The sequence below is a fragment of the Dermochelys coriacea genome, chromosome 8 (assembly GCF_009764565.3).
Source record: "Dermochelys coriacea isolate rDerCor1 chromosome 8, rDerCor1.pri.v4, whole genome shotgun sequence".
NCBI classification, from domain to species: domain Eukaryota; kingdom Metazoa; phylum Chordata; order Testudines; family Dermochelyidae; genus Dermochelys; species Dermochelys coriacea.
The window spans coordinates 35,308,578-35,327,972 of NC_050075.1; the positions used below are offsets into that span (position 1 = coordinate 35,308,578).

The following is a 19,395-nucleotide window of genomic DNA, read 5'->3' on the forward strand; positions in this document are numbered from 1 at the left end:
TTCTAGTAATTTTATTGAGTGAAACTCTGCACACACATATTTGACACGTCTGTCACACATTAACATTCACAAACATTGGACAGGATGCTGTTTGTTTGCAGGTGAATGTAGTTTGGCTATTGAATACGTGGTAACCAAGTACCCACGGAAATGTCAGGTCTCTGTCTATTTTGCTGGGTACGGCAGCATCAGTGTACTAATTTTTCCATGACTACTACCCACCTCCCCTGTTGTTTTGGCCTGTTCCTTGCTGGCTGGGCTGTTTGTTCCCAGCACGAGGCTACCCCAATCCAGATGGTATCGAGCTCTGGTGGTGCATGGCTGCCAACACATGTGGCAGGGCCGTGGAAGATCTGCTATGAAGGGGACAGGAGCCCAGTAATCACCCCACAGCTCCTACACTAGTGGGGCAGCTGCCCCAACACCAGCTCAGCACCTATGGCTGCAAAGCAAAGAAAACCCAGGAGTCCTGGCCCCACACCATACACTGAGTCCGTCCCATGCTTCCCTCCATCCTGGCCTCTCCTGCAGAGCCAGAAGATGGAGGCTTGGCTCACTCCGCACTCGCCCCCTCCGACTACAGGTACCAGCATGTAATGCTTCTTTTTGATCAGTCCACCCTCGATGTTCAAGATGGAGGCATAACCCCCGCCCCAGACTACAAGTCCCAGTATGCAGCGCGGCACGCCCGAGCCAGTCAGCGTTCTGCCCCTGAGCTTCAAGCGGACGTCGTCGACGCGGAAAAGACTGCGAATCCCGGCATGCAGCGCGCCACCTCTCCGCCGGTTTCCCTTCGATGCCCTGCCCCAAGTCGGGCATGGTGTGCCGGGATGTGTAGTGCACCGTCTGGTTCCGGAGCGGAGGGGGCGCGGCTTGTGAGGTCACATAGGTAGCGGAAGTGATTTCACATCCGGCCTGGCTGTTGTGTTTGGAAGGGGAAAGGGGTGGAGGGAGAAGAACCCGAATAAAGAGTGGGGGGGCACGAGGCGGAAGAGACCAGCTCGGAGCCCCAACGCGCACCCTCTGCCATCCCGCTCCCAACAGCAGGTGGGCCCGGGGAGCGGGGGTTCGAGCCAGCCCGGCTGGGGGAAGGTGGCGGGGACCGTTCCCCCCCCCCGGCTCTGTGTGGGGGAGGGAGGCTCCCCTGAAGGATCCGGAGCCGAAGGCCTGGGTCGTCTAATGGCGCCTGTCTATTGTCTCGGGCTCTCCATCCGGGTACTGTGGGGGGAAGAAAGGGGTGTCTCTGGCGGCGCGCGTGGCATGATGGGATAGCACTCCCCCCTCACACACACAGACGAGATCGGCGAGGTGGCCTTGTTGTTGGCGAACAAAGCGCGCGCGGCGGGGAGTAGGCGGGGCGTCGGGTACACGCGCGCGACGTAGTGGTGAGTGTCGGGCGCGCGCCTGGGGGGTTCAGCTGCTCCCTGCGGCGCGCGGGGGGACTCGTCACCGGGAGGGGGGTGGGACTTGAGCACGCCGCGGCTACTCCGCTTGCGGGACCTGCCTCTTTGGCCACTCGCCATGCATCCCTGCAGGGGCCGCCGCATGGAAGCGCGGCCCTGGCGGGGGTGGGCTCTCCGGGGCAGCAGCGCGGAATCGGGGGGGGCTCATGAGGAGCGGGCTCGGGGCACAGCCCCAGCTGGTGTGGCCATCCCTAGTGCTGGGGCAGCCTTTGGGAGGCAGAGGCATGTGCTTGGCGAGCCATTAGGGGAGGGGAGCAGGTCGGATCCGGGCCGGGGAAGGGCAGTGGCACTCTGCCCCTCTGCATGGAGCGGGACCAGGGATTCAGCCTCGTGCCGCTCGGTGCCTGGTCCCGTTCTCGCTGCCGTAAGGCGCCAGGCCGTGCGGAGTGCTCTGTAGCAGAGCAGCCCCTCTAGGTCCGAGTGCTGCCCAGGTTCGGGGGGATGCCCTGGGCAGGAACTGTACTGGAGCCCAGCTCCGATAATAAATAGTTCCAGTCCAGCTGCTGCCTGTCCAGTTGACAGGTTTCAGAGTAGCAGCCATGTTAGTCTGTATTCATAAAAAGAAAAGGAGGACTTGTGGCACCTTAGAGACTAACAAATTTATTAGAGCATAAGCGTTCGTGAGCTACAGCTCACTTCATCGGATGCATGCCGATGAAGTGAGCTGTAGCTCAGGAAAGCTTATGCTCCAATACATTTGTTAGTCTCTAAGGTGCCACTAGTCCTCCTTTTGTCCAGTTGAGTGATGCCATGGAAACAGCTTAAACTTCTAATTGAGATAATGGTGTAACAGATCCCAGCACAAATAATTGGCACTTCTATAGGGCTTTCTATATGAGGGGTTCAAAATGTTTATTTTAGGACTTAATTAAATTTGTGGTGCCTTCCATCTCAGCACTTTAAAGCCTTCTCAGAAACATTAATTAAAACAGTCTTCACTCCTGTGAGGAACATACTATATCCATTTTATAGATATGCTATATTTGGCTTGCCCAAAATCACACAGTGCAAGTTTTTCTTCAGTATACCTTGAAATTTGTAAGTGGGTGGATCTTAGTATTAATGCCTTTCTACAGTTGGCTACAAAAGGCTTTAGGAGTTTTAGCAGGCTTGCTGTTAAAATATAGGCATTTTTTTTACCTGAATGAAACTGACTTGGTTAACCAGTTCTGACTTCAGAATTGAAACAGAACAGGCTGCCTTGGCTTTCAAGTCTGTTCTTATTGCGTCTTGATTTCAGTTTAGTATTAATAGTGATTTTCTATGCTATTTGTCAAATCACGCTAACAAAGCTTTGTTTCTCAGTTTATTCACTAGCACGTCCATTAAGGAAAATTGAAGTATTTTTGAAATATTCTTCTATACAGCGTTATATGTTTGCATCCTGCATGGCTTCCCCATATCGTTAATTGGTTTCTTAATCTTGTTTGTTTAGTAATTGGCTCTTGTTAAATCTGTTTAGATAATGTGACCAAGAACTTAGTGAAGCCTGAGCCAGAGAAATAAAATTGCAGTAGTGTAAACAAATATTATAACACTGCAATGAGGTTTTTTATTCTTTTGGCATAGTAACATAACCTTGCTTAATGTTCAGTCAGCTGCTACCAATAAATGTTAAGAGGATGCTGTTGGTCAGTTTCTACAGTACTGCTTAATACTTTAGAAATTTGGAAGGAACTCTGTCAGTTTTTGTAGAGCAACATTGGATTTACTGTACTGAATTACATCTGTGGACCGTCCAGTCCGGTGTTCAGCACCAGATGATTTGGAGGTAGGTGCAAGAATCCCCTCAGTAAATAGATATGGGTTAATCTCCCCCTATGAAGGGTCTTCTCTTAATCCATAATAGAGATCTGTTTTAAGACCTGAAACATGAGCCTTTTTCTCTTTCAAAACTTTTCATTAGCATTAACTACTATAGCTCTGGATAGTCTGATGATCCATATACATATCTAGTCTCTTTGAATCTTGCTAAATTCTTGTCCTTAATCTTCAAACTAAATATGCATTGTGTGAAAATATTTTCTTTTAATCAGTCCTGAATTTGCCTGCCACCTTTTAATTTCAGCGAATGGCCCTTTACTCTGATGTTATGAGACAGAGAACAGAAGCTGCTGATCTACCTTCTCTAGACAATTTACTTTTATATATGCTAATCATGCCTCCTTTCTAAACTAAAGAGTCTGAGTCTTTTAAATCTCTCCATGAGAGTTCTTCCATGCCCCTAATCATTCGTATTGCTCTTCTCTGACCTATCTCTAATTATGGAATATCTGTTTTGAGATTGAGTGACTACGCACACTATTCCAGATGAAGCTGTTTCATTATGGCATAACTTTTCTGTACTCTCCACCCTGTTACATAGGCATCAATATATTAAACACTCAATCTGATAAGGAACATTGAGGCAACCTGCTGTTCACTTATAGCCACAATAAAAATTGACCACTATTCCTACTGTTTTGTGTGTCAGCTGTTTTTGATCCGTGACAGTGTTCTGCCTCTAACTTCGTGACTCCTTGGTTCCTTTAGTAGCCTCTAGTGAGATTTTTTTTTTCCACAGGCTTTTTGAAAGTCTAGATTGTCAGCCTGCCCTCCTTTATCCACTGCTTTACTGAGCCAGTCAAATTACATGTGCAACCACATCATACTTCTAGAGCTACAGAAACTATCAAGACTATTTTAATTTGTCTGCCTAATGAATGTGATCAGTTATGAAGATTAACTGATCATGCTTTGGAGAAGTGAAGATATACTGCATGTTGCATTAAAAATGATTTTGTTTTATTCAGTAAGAGCTGCAGAAAATTGAAGTACACAGAATTATCTTTCTGGGTTAGGCCACTAGCATGGGATTTAAGAAATCTGAATTCAGTTTCCGTGTGACCTTGGGCAAATCATTTTGTGCCTCAGTTCCTACTTGTAAAAACACTTTTCTCTTCCTCATAAGGCTCTGGAGGATAAAACCATACATATTTGGGAGGTGCTTAGCTATATTGAGGGACTATAAATGACTAGATAGATCTTTCTTCATACTTTGAATGGATTTTAATAAAACAGGATAGATTATATCTATATGCTAATTCCTGGAAAAAATCTGGGTAATTACGCTGGTGTGCAAAAAGTCACATGTAATGTTAATATCAAAGTTGATTCCAAACTAAGGGGGTGGGGAAGAACTTGCCATAGAAGGGAAAGATGACATAAATTGTAGAAAGCTTTTTAATTTTGTAAACTTCTAAATGTAAACTGCGAAGAGTGAAGAGCAAAATACTGTAAATGAAGTCATTTTTAAAAAGTACAAATGTAAACAAGCATATGAATTGTCATGTTGGTTTTAATGCTCTTCAGTTTAATATATGACTACAAAAGTGTTTCAGTAAAACTCCAGAAAAAGAATCCGCTAAGTTCTTTATACTGCGAATTGCTAACCAGGCAGTAATCTCATTTCTGATCTCATTTTGTTGCATTTTCTGTTGAGTTAAACTGACTTTGTTTTCCTTTGTTTTGGATTATAAAGTCCATAATGGAACAAACTGGAGTGGGAGCTGCTAATCTTCCTCATCAACACTATACAATACTAGGTTGATTTCAGAAAGGCATAAAGAAGATCTTTGTTCAATGTCTTGTTAATATTTAGACAAGGTGAAGCTTTGGCCTAGAACTCTCATAATCCAAGAATCAATTTCTCTGAAGCAATCTGTGGCATATCTATCCAAAGATAGAATATGGATCAGCATTTCTAACCCCTAATAGTTAATATGGTTAATGTAGTAAGCGTACCAAGGTGTACGTTGGTGGTTTTTAAGACTCTCATCTTTCGATAAGCAAATTACTTACTCAAAAACTTACTTTGACCTTATCTCTCTTTATCCTCAGCTGATTTGATAAAGGTGATTTTGTTCACCTTCTGCTTGATCCACTTTTACATTATCTCAATAAAGAGATCTGCAAAGTCATAATCTTGTTTTGAACTAATATCTCACACAAATGATTGTGATGTCGTAGTATCAATGATCTCACTACAACATCCAGTAGGAGGAGAAATTGGGCTGCCAAGAAGGAACTCTGTATGTGAACACAGCTCCCTTAATTATAGTAAATGGCGAGAAAAACACCATGACATGCATGAGGTGATTAGATTCAAAAAGTAAGCATGGTGTCTTGGGGTCAAAATAGTCAAATTTCCTAAGACTAGTAAAAGAATGTCTAGGTTTAAATGCAGCATAGACCAAAACATTGGCCTTTTAGTTTGGGCTATCAGCTTCTTCATTTTCAGTTTTTACCATTTTTTTTAAAATTTGTAAGTTTTGTTTGTGTCTTACAAAAGCTATTCAGTTTTTACTGATTTTACATTACATTAGGTAGATGTGTTATTAATTGAGTCTAAGTGTAAATGCTTGGCTGTCAGAGCAACGCACTGTAGTGAAAGATGTGTATGTACTCTTAATGTACAGTTCAGAATAAACCACAGCATTAAACTGCTTTTATTTTCAGTACTCTTACTTTTCACTTTGCTTTTTTCTGTCCTCTCATCCCTGAATGTTAATCCCAATATTTAGCCAGAATAATAATTAGTTTTTGTGCCACTTTTCACCCATTTTTAATTTTTGTAATAAACACTGAAATTCCAGGGAAATCTTAAACAAAATAAACTGAAAATGAAGGTCTGAATAACTACTCTTCTGTTTACAACTCAAATAGATTCAGAAGTGATATGTTTCTGTTTGATCTTCATGGCCTGCCAGTCTTGTAAAAGGGTTATGATACTGAATACTTTTGAACCTACACCTTGTAAACTGGCAAAGACTAAAATTGTGGGATTTGTCATAAGTCTAGGTTTAAATTACAAATGCAGTTTTATAACAAAGATTTGAATTTTTTCACATATTGTATACCTCCCAGAGTCCTGAACTCAAAAACTCTGCATGCTATCATGACTTCCTAGTGTACTGCAGGGCTAATGCAGAATCCTGACCTCAAAAGGAGAAATTGACTCTAGAATTTATGCAAATATACTGAGTGATTTGGGATCTATGACAGGCTTGTCTTGTCTTCCAGTTTATCCTGAATATGATCTCTTACATGAAATTCCTCAGGCAGTGGGTTTTTGTTAATGGGGTAACTATAGAATTGTCCCATCAAAGGCCTGGTCTACACTAGGAAAATTAAGATTGCTTAACTACATCACTTGAAGGGGGTGAAAAAATCCACACACCCCTGAGCAGCATAGTTAAGGCAACGTAACCTCCAGCGTAGATGGCTACAATACCACCTCTCCTGGAGATTACCTGTTCTGACAGTAGAACCCTTCCCATCAGTGTAGGTAGTTTCTATGCTGAAGCGCTACAGTGGTGCAGTTGTGCTGCTATAGCATTTCAAGTGTAAACAAGCCCAAAGTGGCTGTGTATGGGAGAACCAAATTAAAATACAGAGACAGCAGTCTCTCTGAACTTTCCCAGGGTGTCTGAGCAGTGTAATGGCCATCTGAAAGTCTATCCATGCATGCGTGGTGTTCTGTAGTTGAGGTTGAAATGATTTCCTGTTAAAAGTCTTACTTTTTAGACCACCTCCACCTTGCCCCAGTCTCCTCAAAAGAATTCAGTCCCCTGAAACGTTAGTTACCTCATCTGTAGTAGTAGGGATAATGTCTTCCTGGGGAGTTTAATTCAGAAAAGGGGTTATAAAGGTACAGATATGTTGAAAACTCACTTTTGAACACTTTCCCAATCATTTTGCTCATATCTACAAAAAAACCTTTGCTTTCAAAGGTGGTGGGTGGGGGTGTGTGCGTGTGTGTGTGTTGGCAAGTGCTGCAGCTACTCCACTCTAGTGTAAATGCTTACGACAGTGACAAAGAGTTTTTCTGTCACTAGTAAATCCATCCCCATGAGAGGTGGTAGCTAAGTCAAAGGACTAATTCTTCCATTGACGTAGGGTATCTACACCGGGGCTTAGGTTGGCTTAACGTACCTGAATTCATCTCTGAACTCTTCTCACCCCTGAGTGACGTAGCTAGGTTGACCTAAGCTTTAGGTGTAGACCAGCAGGCCTCTTAGTGTTTTGATGGGGCTTATTGAGGTAATTACAAGGAAAACTTCTTGAATGTACACAGAGCAGAGTTTAAAATGTAAATTGAACTTCTGTTAGGGTTCTCTCCGTTTTGCCATTATGTGACTTTTGCTTAGCTAGCAGAAGTTGTAACTCTCTGTGGGGTGGTGGTCATTTATAAGCTCCACAACTACGCTTGATTTTTCTGTTGGTGACTGGAGTCTGTAAATACAGGTCCGGTGTTTACTAATGGTTACTGGATTACTGCAATTACTTTTAGGCTTCAACTCAAAGGCTCAACCATGAAAGATCCAAGTCGCAGCAGTACTAGCCCAAGCATCATCAACGAAGATGTGATTATTAATGGTCACTCTCATGAAGATGACAATCCATTCGCTGAGTATATGTGGATGGAAAACGAAGAGGAGTTTAACAGACAGGTAAGTTGCTTTACGGTTTTCAGATCTTTTGTGGTGTATTCCACTTGTGTTTCCAGCTCACAGGGAAGACAGCATGGTCTAGTGACTGGAGTAGAGACTAGGAGTCTGTAGACCTGGGCTCTAGTCTTGATTCTGCCACTGGATTGCTGATGTTACTGTAGGAAAGTTTTGATCAGTGATTCGATTTCTTCACCAGTAAAATAAGTAACTGCCCATCTTTTGATGACTGGATGAAAAACACTGTAGAAGTACAGTTTTATTTAATAGCACAGAATTACATGAAAATATGCTGTGTGTAAAGCTGTCTTCCACAGTGTAACTTATAGGGAAGAACTGTGGGTTCGAAGACTTCCCATGAGACCCTTTGTGGAGGGGGGTTAATCTCATGAGGCCAGGTTACTGTGCTTTTAAGATATAACCGGGGAAAAACATGCCTACAAGTACACCATTGGCCTTTATAAATCCACCTGCAGAACCCTACTTGGTCATGGGAATCTTGAGGCAAGATAGTATTCGAGGTGGAGTTGGTAGTGACCCCTATATTTAAGTGCCTAATGCTTTCCTTTATAAAAGATTTTTGACCTCTTTCTTGAAGGATTTACACCTGTTTACAGCAGGCCTCTGAAATTCTTTGAAGTCTTTGGATTTAGAAAAGTACTTCTTTCTCTGCACCATGAAATTTCATTCGTTAGTTGTGTTACAAACTTATGAAAATCTCCATTTTCTTCTCACTTGCACTGTTAGCAATATTGTGCTGCCAAAATAATTAAATATGAACATCCTTACTCAAAACCAGCAATGGGAATCTGAAGCTGCTTTGAGGGAGCTCTGGCAGCTATGCCAGAATCCTCCAAAACAAACCTCTGTGCCCCTCCAGATTTGGCTCATGGGCTCAGTTGCTCGTCTCCTGGGATGGGGAGAGAGAGGCTTCCCCCAACCACTCCCTTTCTCACTCAATATATGGCCTCCATAGCACTGCCACCCTCCCCTACCCATGAGGGGGTAGCTAGTCCTATAGTTTAAATGTTAGCAGTCTGTACTGCAGTGCTGAGGGTTCAGGATTTAAACCCTACTGATGGGGCAGTTGTTGCAATTGCATATAACAGAAATTGATTTCACCGTTTTCCTTTAGGAAAAACCTAGGAAATACAATACAGAAACTATCAAAAAAATGCTATTTAGGTTACAAAGTCAGGAAACACTAGAATTTAGGTTGCTTGTGCAGTGTAAATTCTGCCCTTTGTGCATATGCATTATAATGATATGTAATTAGACAATTTTTTTTCTTGGGACCCCTTGTGCTTTATTCAGTGTGTAGGATGGTTAATGCTCAGAATGAACCAGGATTGTGTAGTGAATGAAGCCATTTGTGGGATCCCTGCCATCTTTTCTCTAGAAGTTGAAAAGTGTATAGAAAACCAGGCAGGGGACTATAGGAGGGAGAACAGTCATGTAGTTGAGGCAGGCGAATGCCAGAGTTCTGTTCTGTTCTTGCCTTTGCTACAGACATTCAGTGTGATGCTGAGTGACTTGCTTAAACCAAAATTTTGGCAAGTGACTGTTAATTGTGTTGAGGTGCCCACCTTGAGATACCTGGGGCCTTGCTCTTGAAGTATTGAATACTTGCAACTGAAGTCCATGGGAGCTGTGGGTGCCAAGTACTTCTTGTGATACCGCAGTGTGACCTGGAGAATTAGCACAGGATGGAGTACGGAGATCATGTGTTCTACTCCTGGCTCTGCCACTGACTCTGTGTTGCCTTAGGCAAACCTTCTTTTCTGACAAGTTTCAGAGTAGCAGCCGTGTTAGTCTGTATTCGCAAAAAGAAAAGGAGTACTTGTGGCACCTTAGAGACTAACAAATTTATTAGTGCATGCAAATTTGTTAGTCTCTAAGGTGCCACAAGTACTCCTTTTCTTCTTTTCTGAGTTTTTCTACCTGTAAAATGGAGCTGTTATCTTACAGGGAAGATGTGCAGATAAACTTATTGTGGGAGGGACTAAGGCAGTGTCTACACTTAAAATGGTAGAGCTGCACAGCTGCAGCGCTTCAGTGTAGACAGCCTCTATGGTGACTGGAGGGGTTCTGAGGCTGTAGTTAATCCATGTCCCCGAGAGGCAGTAGCTAGGTCGACGGAAGAATTCTTCTGTTGACATAGTGCTGTCCACACCAGGGATTTTTCACACCCCTGAGCAACATAGCTGGGTCAACCTAACTTGTCAGTGTAGTTCAGCCCTGCTGAAAAGCATCCTCGAAACGACTGATGAAATGAATATTGCATTGTTCATTGCAGGGTCTGAACTAATTCTGTAAATAGGGAAGGTCCACGCAGTGGACGATGGGGATAAAAAAGAAATAATGAGCAGTTGCCTCTTTCCATGAGCACTGAATGAGGCAGAGGGCTGTGTGAAAATGCGTTCATGTAACTGAAGGTTGAGTCATAATTCAGCCCCCTTGTGAATATGCATTAAGGTTGCCCAAGGAACCTTAATTCTGGCATTTCCTAACTTTTGAGTGCATGAGCCAAATCTGTTGGAGTAAACGGTAAGAGTGGAGAAAGACTTGTTGAAGCTTCCTCTGAACACATTTTCTAATCTTAATCTGTTCCCTGGGTCACCTTTGTTCCTTGGCTATGCCTGGCAGACATGGGGTGCCCATCTTCATTTTGCTGCTTTTTATTCTGTCTGGGTCCTGCAGCACAGTGATGCTGCTGTCAGATAGAACTCTCTCCAAAGTTTGTCAGCAATACTTTTGTTAAGGATTATGTCTAAGGCTATGATTTTGTCATGGATATTTTTAGTAAAAGTCAGAGACAGGTCATGGGCAATAAACAAATAATCACAGAAACCATGACTTTTATTAAAAACGTCCCTGACAAAATGGGGAGGGAGGAGGGTCCTGCATCCACCCACCCCCTAGCGGCTGGGAGCTGCAGGGACCCCAGTGACTGTGGTGGCGTCCCCCTGCAGTGGCAGGAGAGCTGCAGGAGGTCCCTTCCAGTAGCGAAGCTGGGCAGCTCAGGTGTTGCTGCTGATGGCGGCAGCCAGTCAGTTGCGGGGGGTGTCCCTCCCCTTGCAGCTGATGGGCAGCTGCAGGGGGGTCCCCTGCTGCCTGCGGAGGCTGGGCTGGGCTGCTGTGGGGTCCCCCATTGTCAACTGTGGCTGGTCAGCTGCAGGGCTCCCACTCTCACGGATTTCACCGTAGGGCACAGCTTCCGTGACATCATCTTAGCCTTAATTATGTCGTCTTTACAGTATTCACTCACGCTCTTACTTAGGTGCTTCCCCTAACCCCTTTCTACACACACACACACACACACACACACACACACACACAACACACACACACACACACACACACACACACACACACACACACACACACACACACACACACACACACACACACACACACACACACCCCCTCGCTCAAGTGAATTTCAATGGTGTTTTCAACACAGGCTAGCTGGCCTGGTTGGAGTTGTGGGTTGGTTATAGCCTGGATTCTTCTTTCAATCAGGCTGGTAACCTTCTTATCGTGCAGTGAGGACACAGGCTAAACTATTTGAGTGCTGATAGCCCTCCATTGTCTTCCCACAATTCCTCTTGCATACTCAGAAGGACAGACAAGTAGACATGTTCTCCCACAATTCACTGGGAAAGAATCAGAGTGGCTTAGCTTACTGCAGTACAGAGAACCATGCGATATTTTAAGCAGTCAAGGGATAAGAGGAAAGGTCCTATCCTGGATCAGTAACTGGTTAAAAGACCGGAAATGGTAAAAATAAATGGTCCGTTTTCAGAATGGTGAGATGTATATAAAGGTGTCCCCCAGGGATCTGTACTGGGACCAGTGCTGTTCAACATATTCATAAATGATCTGGAAAAAGGGGTAAATAGGTGGCAAGATTTGCAGATGGCACAAAATTACTCAAGATAAGTCCAAAGCAGACTGCTAGGAGTTACAAAGGGATCTTACAAAACTGGGTGACTGGGCAACACAGTGTACTCTTGGGTAAGTTCTGCACCACTGCACAATTTTGCAGAAATTAATGTTGGGCTTGCAGAATTTCCATTTTTCCCCATAGAAATAGGCTGCAGAGATGTTGGCCACCACTAGGGGCTGCTGGACCCGGCAGAGCCCAGCTCACAAATAGAAGACAAGGCTGTGTTGAGGGAGAGGGAACTGGAGGGTTTCCAGCAGTTGCAGTTGCCCACACACCCTGAAGTAAGGAGGCAGCAACACACAGGAAATGCTGAGCAAGCTCTGGGACCTAGCATCAGGCTGTTTCTCCCTCTGAATCCCTGGACTCTAGGAGGGTAGGGTCTGAGTGTCTGGGCTGGGGGGAATGGGAGCATGTAGCTGGGCTCTGGGGGTAGGATGTGTGAGTGTCTGGGCCAGGGAGGGGGTCCACAGCTGGCTTCAAGGGCGAAGGGGGTGTGAGTGTCTGGGCCGGGGCGGGGGCACAGCTGGGCTCTGGGGGAGAGGGGAGTGAGTGTCTGGCAGTGAGTGTCTCGGGTGGGAGAGGGCAAAAAAACAGGAACTGGATTGTCATAGGGATTTCTTTAACTTTCTGCTCCTGGGGAAATTTTTTGTCTGTATTGTTACCGACATACTTGCTGACAGGTGTTTTGAAATAAATTAGCAAAATAATTGAAACTGGCGTGATTACATAGTGTTGTTTTGACAAATATTGTGTGCAGAACTTTTAGTTTTTTGGAGCAGAATTCCCTCAGGAGTAACAATGGCAGATGAATTAAATGTTGATAAATTCAAAGTAATGCACATTGGGAAATGTAATCCCAACTATATGTACAAAATGATGGGATCTAAATTAGCTGTTACCATTAAAGAAAGAGACATTGTTGATAGTTTTCTGAAAACATCTGCTCAATATGCAGTGTTAGTCAAAAAAGCTCGATGTTAGGAACCATTAGGAAAGGAATAGCTAATAAGACAGAAAATAGCATAGTGTCACTCTATAAATCCATGGTATGTGCCCACACCTTGAATAGTATGCGCCAGTCTGGTCACCCCATCAGAAAAAGATCTATTAGAATAGAAGAAGGTACAGAAAAGGGCAAGAAAAACAACTAATGGTATGTTTCAGAGTAGCAGCCGTGTTAGTCTGTATTCGCAAAAAACTAATGGTATGGAACAGCTTCCCTGTGAGGAGAAATTAAAAAGACTGGGACTTTTCAGCTTGGAAAAGAGACCACTGTGGGGGATATGACCGAGGTCTATAAAATCTTGACTGGGTGGAGAAAGTGAGGAGGTATTGTTTACTCTTTTATATAGCACAAGAACCAGGGATCAGCCAATGAAATTAATAGGTAGCAGGATTAAAACAAACAAAAGGAAGTATTACTTCACACAGTGCGCAGTCAGTGTGTGGAACTCGTTGCCAGGGGATGTTGTAAAGGCCAAAAACTATAACTCAATTCAAAAAAAGAACTAGATGAGTTCATGGAGGATGGGTCCATCAATGGCTGTTAGCCAAGATGGGCAGGGATGCAACCCCAGACTCTGGATGTCTGTAGCCTCTGACTGCCAGAAGCTGAGAGTTGATGATGGGATGGGTTGCTCAATGATTACCTGTTCTGTTCATTCCCTCTGAAGCACCTGGCATTGGCCACTGTTGAAAGACAGGATACTGGGTTAGATGGATCATTGGTATTACCCACTGGGGTTGTTTTTGTGTTCTTGTGTGTCCCCCAGAAATCCTAGTTACATACACACATGGGCACAGAACCAGTGAGCGCATGGTAATTCAAGCAGGGCTTTGCAGTGTGGCTGCTCACACCTGGGTGCTGAGTTAACTGCAGATATGATAGGTTGAGAACCACTGCTCCATTTACCATTGTGGGCTGCATATGCAGCTGTCTCTGTTGTGGGCTGTGTCCACACAATACATATTCTACCGGTGTGGCCATGAGGCTGTCACATGGACTGCAGCTGTGTGCTGATTGGGTCGAGGGTTGAGAACCACTGCCATAGAGACACTTACCCCCCAGAACACTCTTTTCCCCTTTCTAACTTTAGATTGAAGAGGAGTTATGGGAAGAAGAATTTATTGAGCGTTGTTTCCAGGAAATGCTGGAAGAGGAGGAAGAACATGAGTGGTTTATTCCTGCTCGAGACCTCCCACAAACAATGGATCAAATCCAGGACCAGTTTAATGACCTCGTTATCAGTGACAGCTCATCACTGGAGGATCTGGTGGTATGTTTCCTGTCCGCTTGTTCTTACATAACTTTTTGTATTTGAAATTTAAAAGAAAAATCACCTTCCAAAAGACTCTACGTGCCTTGATAGGTCATTAAAGTGGCTAATAAAAACAACAAACAGCAACAGCCAATTATCAGTAATATAATGGCTCTCCAGCTCAGATCCCATACATAATCCAGAAATCTCTTTAAGCTGATATGCACATGTAGGGGGAAATACTAAATTATTAGATACAGTACTGTTATACCAAAAATGGTATGGAATGTGATGGTGGCTGAAGTTCTGTGGGATTGTCCATAGAATTGCATAGGTGTTTTGCGCAGTTCATGCCACAAATACTAGTGGAGTGTGGGTGTATACGCTGCTTGGCAGAAATCATTACTAAATGAAAGGCAAAAGGTCGAACATACTGACTGTATAGCATGTAATCCAACAGCAATGGCTTAATTCAACAGCTCTTGTTGCAGACAAAGTCTGATATACATCCAGACATCATGTTAACTATCACAGAATTTGGCATGTTGGAAATAGAGCCTTAGGACTGAAATAATACAGTCCAGATCTAGCTTGAGATATATTGGTAGAACATTTTGAAAGAGATTACCTAAATTTGTATTGACTGTAGCCAGTATCATTAATTATTGATTTGTCAGGCCAAAACTTTAAAATAGGTGGAGATGATCTTTTTACTTGTACTTAGGAGTGATTATCTGTGCCAGGAAAACTAAACCTTCTGCAAAAACCTAGTGTAAATCTTGCTAACTCTCCTTTACAAGTGTTAGGGGGCTTACTCCTTCACCCACTTACTTCCCTGGTCCTTCTCTCATGAACAGAGAGCAACAATACCCGAAGTCCAAAGGTGCAAACAATTTGATGTTTATTGGGGTGAACTTCCAGCAAGCATGATTCCTGTTTCCTTCCTTAGTGTCCCCCTTCCCAGCTCTGACACCACAGAGCCTTACCTGTGTCCCTGTTCCCATTCCTGCCCTTAGCTAAATATGATTCCAATTTCTCACCCCCATTTCCTGTTCCCATTTCTCCCCCTTACTTCCTGATTGACTGCAGACTATATAGTAAAACTTGACTTCTGCTTAGCTATACCTTAACCAATCCTAACATATTGTAACATGATTATTTAACCAATTATATCCCACCACCTTAATTAGTTTACACCCAGCAAAAAATTAATTATACAGCAGACAGAAACAATCACAGAACCAGACAGAGATTATACAGACAAACAATAGGGAAATGGGGACTATAGTGATAGAACAATAAAGAAATGAGAATTTCACATCCTAGCTATTGATAAGTAAGTTCTTGCCAGACAGGATGCTATCAAACTAAGTTTCCTTTTACATCTTCTAGGCACTTCCCTTTCTCTGGAGGTGATAGGAATACAATCCTGTCCTGATAATGCCTAACAGACTAATAGCACCTTATTGCAATGTGACTATTGTGGAATGTGAGGATGTGACCGGTCGCTTCCCAACTTCTGGCTGCCTCTGTTGCTTAGCCAAAGGCCTTAGCCTAAGAACAGGGCCTCAGACTGTCACAGTAAGAGAAGTTTGAGTAGCAGCCGTGTTAGTCTGTATTCGCAAAAAGAAAAGGAGTACTTGTGGCACCTTAGAGACAAATTTATTAGAGCATAAGCTTGAAAATACATCCGATGAAGTGAGCTGTAGCTCACGAAAGCTTATGCTCTAATAAATTTGTTAGTCTCTAAGGTGCCACAAGTACTCCTTTTCTTTTTACAGTAAGAGAAGGCCCTTACACTGGCAGACAGTGATTCTGATTTTCTTTTATACCTCTATAACTAGCTAAGTGATGATGCACCTAAATTCTTAAAGTGTAGGCCTTTACAGACAGGCTTGAATATCTATATCCTAACGACAAGTATTTGGAAGTATTTTAATGTCTAGGTTCCTAAAATAGAAACTGTTCTTAAATTTACAAAGATGTTGAAATGAACTAAAAGTACCCAAGCAAACTTCAGAAAGTACCTGTTAGCTCAGAACAGTTAACTTGCAAGAGCAACTAATATAAAATGTTATAACTGACATTTCCAAAAGCAAGGGACCTACATGGCAGTGCTGAGACATACCACGCTGACATTTACTATAGCTGCCTAGTGTCCCTGATATTCAGTGCACAGCTGCTTGGAGTTGGCTATTGACCCATGATAGAGGTACACAGGGTACATTCAGTAATGTTGGACTTCTCTAGAAATCCGACAGAGAGAGAGTTGTTGCTAGCCTGACACTAATGCTAGTGATCAACCACACACTAAACTGTATTGCTGAAATGTTTTGTGGACTTGAAGTTTCTAATTAAATATCGATACTTCACAATAAGCCTTGAAAAAATAAAATTAATTGATGTAACTTCTAGGCCAATGTATCTTTCAGCCCAATGACTCAAGATAGCAAAACATACAACTGGCCTAAAATATAAAGTGGTAACCAAGGTGCTGATGACAAAACTAATGTGTAAACCAATTAAGAGTTTAAATAAATTCATGTTTCCAGCTATCCCAGTTCTCTTCCTTTGTTAAGCAATACATGGAAATTGTGTAAAATGAAGTTTCTCTTGGTGTTGCTTATTGCCCACATAGAAGTTATTACATTCCTGAGTTCTCTGGAAATGCTATAGGGTGGCTAATTATAAAATAAGCACATTAATATTATATTTCAACATAACTCTTCTTTGAAGGAAAAACCAGTCAGTCAATGGCTTAAAATTATTTAAATCTAACATCAAGTCTTTGTTTGCTTATGTTACATAACTGAATGTGTCTACAAACAAATGTATAAGGTTAAAGACCATGTGACACTTGTCCAGAGTCAATTTGACTGAATTAAAACTCTGGTGCTTTGGGTGTTTTAGGGAGACTACAGGCTTTAACTTACAGCTTTTCAGGGAAGGGACTTTCTCCGTAGGCACCATACAAATAAGTACTAACACAATGGGACTCTGATTTAATTGAAGCCTCTAGGTGCTGCTGCTGTTTGGGTTTGTTATTGTTGTTCTTTTTTAAGATATTAATAGTGAATTAATAGCCGTGATGAGCAGGTGAAGGGTTCTAAACCTCTTTGCACTGGATTTAGTGTATTCAAGAACTCATGTTAAATTGTCTGTCACTTTAAACTTGTAAACTATGGCTTTGAACAATGCTTTCTTTGGTCAGGAAAAGTGAGATATAAGTAATACCATGATTTGGTTGTCTCTTTCTCCCCAGGTCAAGAGTAATCTGAATCCAAATGCAAAGGAGTTTGTTCCTGGGGTGAAGTACTAAATATATGAGTAGACTGGGCCCTCTTTTGGTGGATGTAGCACAATTTCCACACTGTGAAGCCAGTATTAGAAGATTTAATTGTAAAAGCTCTCTCTTCTCGTCACTGTGTTACACTTATGCATTGCCAAAGTTTTGTTAGTCTTGCATGCTTAATAAAAGTGCTGAGACTGTTATTAAGTAAAAAGCTGTCAAAAGTTTAATGAAAACATAATTGGACCCTGGCTTTCTGTGAAGGAGACAGTGAGGTAAGAAGCACCAGTCAAGTTGAGACGAAGTACCAAATTTATGAAAACCTCTTGCAGACTCTGTCTTTTTAACAGGATTTAACTAAGGATGGTCTGTTACTAAAACATGTCAACTGGTGTTAATTTGCACCTGATAATGCCTTAACTTAAAAATAAAAGCAAGGTTATCAGATCATTATGCAAATTAGCTAACTTTCCGTTTCAGTATTTTTACTAATGTTAGTTTTTTTCCTTATCAAGAAAAACTTTACTTCATGCTCTTCTTTTTGAGAAGTGTAAATGAACTATCATACCAGACTTTTACAGACCTGTACAGAGTCCTAGATCTCAGCTACTGAACTAACAAATAAGCAGTTGGAAGAAATTTCCTGTATTTACAGTATATCATGTTACAAATGTTTGTTTCACTTCCTAATTACATTTATGGAGATATGAGTTTCATCACAATTTCTTCCAAGAACTTGGATACATAGCACACTGTCTATGTAACTTTTAGCATACAACCTTAATATAGCTGGATTTAACCAAGAAAACTTTAGCATTAGTGATTTGAGTGGTGCTTTTCCCTTGCTTTGTTTAATCATCACTACACAATAGTCTACAGCACAACAACTTTTTTCTTTTAATAAAGCTAGAACAGTTTTGGCTTCTTAAACTTCATATTTGGGTAGGTTAAGCTGCCATACGTGTTCAGTGTGAATAGTGTTTAAGTTGAAAATATTGTAAAAAAATTATATTTTTTCAAAAATATTTAAAAAAATAAATAATAGTAGAAATGATTTGGTGATTGTCTCTCTTAATATGCACCCTACTCAGACACTCACATTTGATAGTGTGAGGAAATGAGGGGGATAATTCTACACTACCCCAGCAAGAATAGTGCTTTAGGTTTTAATGAATGGTGCTCCTTGTAACAAGTTAGACCAAAGTAATGACTTGAAGTTGGTATCTGGTTTACTTCTCCTTTCTGCATACTAGCATTTTCTTGACCATCTTCCCTTAGGTACATTTCTCACTACTACTAATGGCAGTTCAACTCCATCATTGCTTGCAGTATTCAAACCCTAGTGTAGACAGTGCCCAGCTGATGACACCATTTGAGGGACAATGGCTAAAACTGTCAGAAGCTTTCAGAAGCTTTTATGGTACAATCTGAGTCCTGCCACACTTTGGGTGTCGCAGACAAATTGCACCTGAATGCAGCTGCTGATGAAAAGCTATTGGAAGACACTGGAAAGGGACTTAAATCATCATTATGGGTATAGTGGGTAGCTTCAAAGTGTTGGCAGAATAGAGATGGATCCTAATTTCCACCCAGCTAGCTTTAATGGTGCACTTAATGCTGAACTGACTTTCTTTGAGATGAACCCAAATCCTTTGTCCTTCTACTTGTATGTACTCTTGACAATGCCAGCATTTTATTTTAGAAGCATTGTTTCCATTCAAATCTATTGGATTGCTTCCTCTTCTGATTGTAGGCATGTTGAATAATTTATTCACACACTGGTATTTGGTAATCTAAGCACCCATTTCTAGTACTGATCAGCAACTTTAATATTTTCTACATTTTAGAATGAGAAATCACCACCTAGAGGAATCTCTGGAGATTAGGGGGGGAAATGAGATTAATTTGACAATCTAGTATAAATCCACACTATTGGAGGCCATGCCCA

The 19,395-nt window shown here is 42.3% G+C and overlaps 1 protein-coding gene across 4 annotated transcripts; it reads left to right on the forward strand.

Moving 5' to 3' along the window:
- Nucleotides 1-889: 889 nt before the first annotated feature.
- Nucleotides 890-18,501, forward strand: PAIP2 (poly(A) binding protein interacting protein 2). Of its 4 annotated transcripts, none has more exons than XM_038413105.2 (5): nt 897-1,047; nt 3,127-3,234; nt 7,795-7,954; nt 13,997-14,176; nt 17,421-18,501. In XM_038413105.2, exons 2-5 carry the CDS (start codon nt 3,224-3,226, stop codon nt 17,475-17,477), a joined length of 408 nt encoding a protein of 135 aa, XP_038269033.1. In that variant the 5' UTR covers nt 897-1,047; nt 3,127-3,223; the 3' UTR covers nt 17,478-18,501. The 4 variants fall into 4 exon arrangements, with proteins under 4 accessions (XP_038269036.1, XP_038269033.1, XP_038269034.1 ...); XM_038413106.2 differs by having other exon boundaries at nt 903-1,047; nt 3,150-3,234; XM_043490504.1 differs by having other exon boundaries at nt 904-1,047; nt 3,058-3,234.
- The last annotated feature ends 894 nt before the right edge of the window (nt 18,502-19,395 follow it).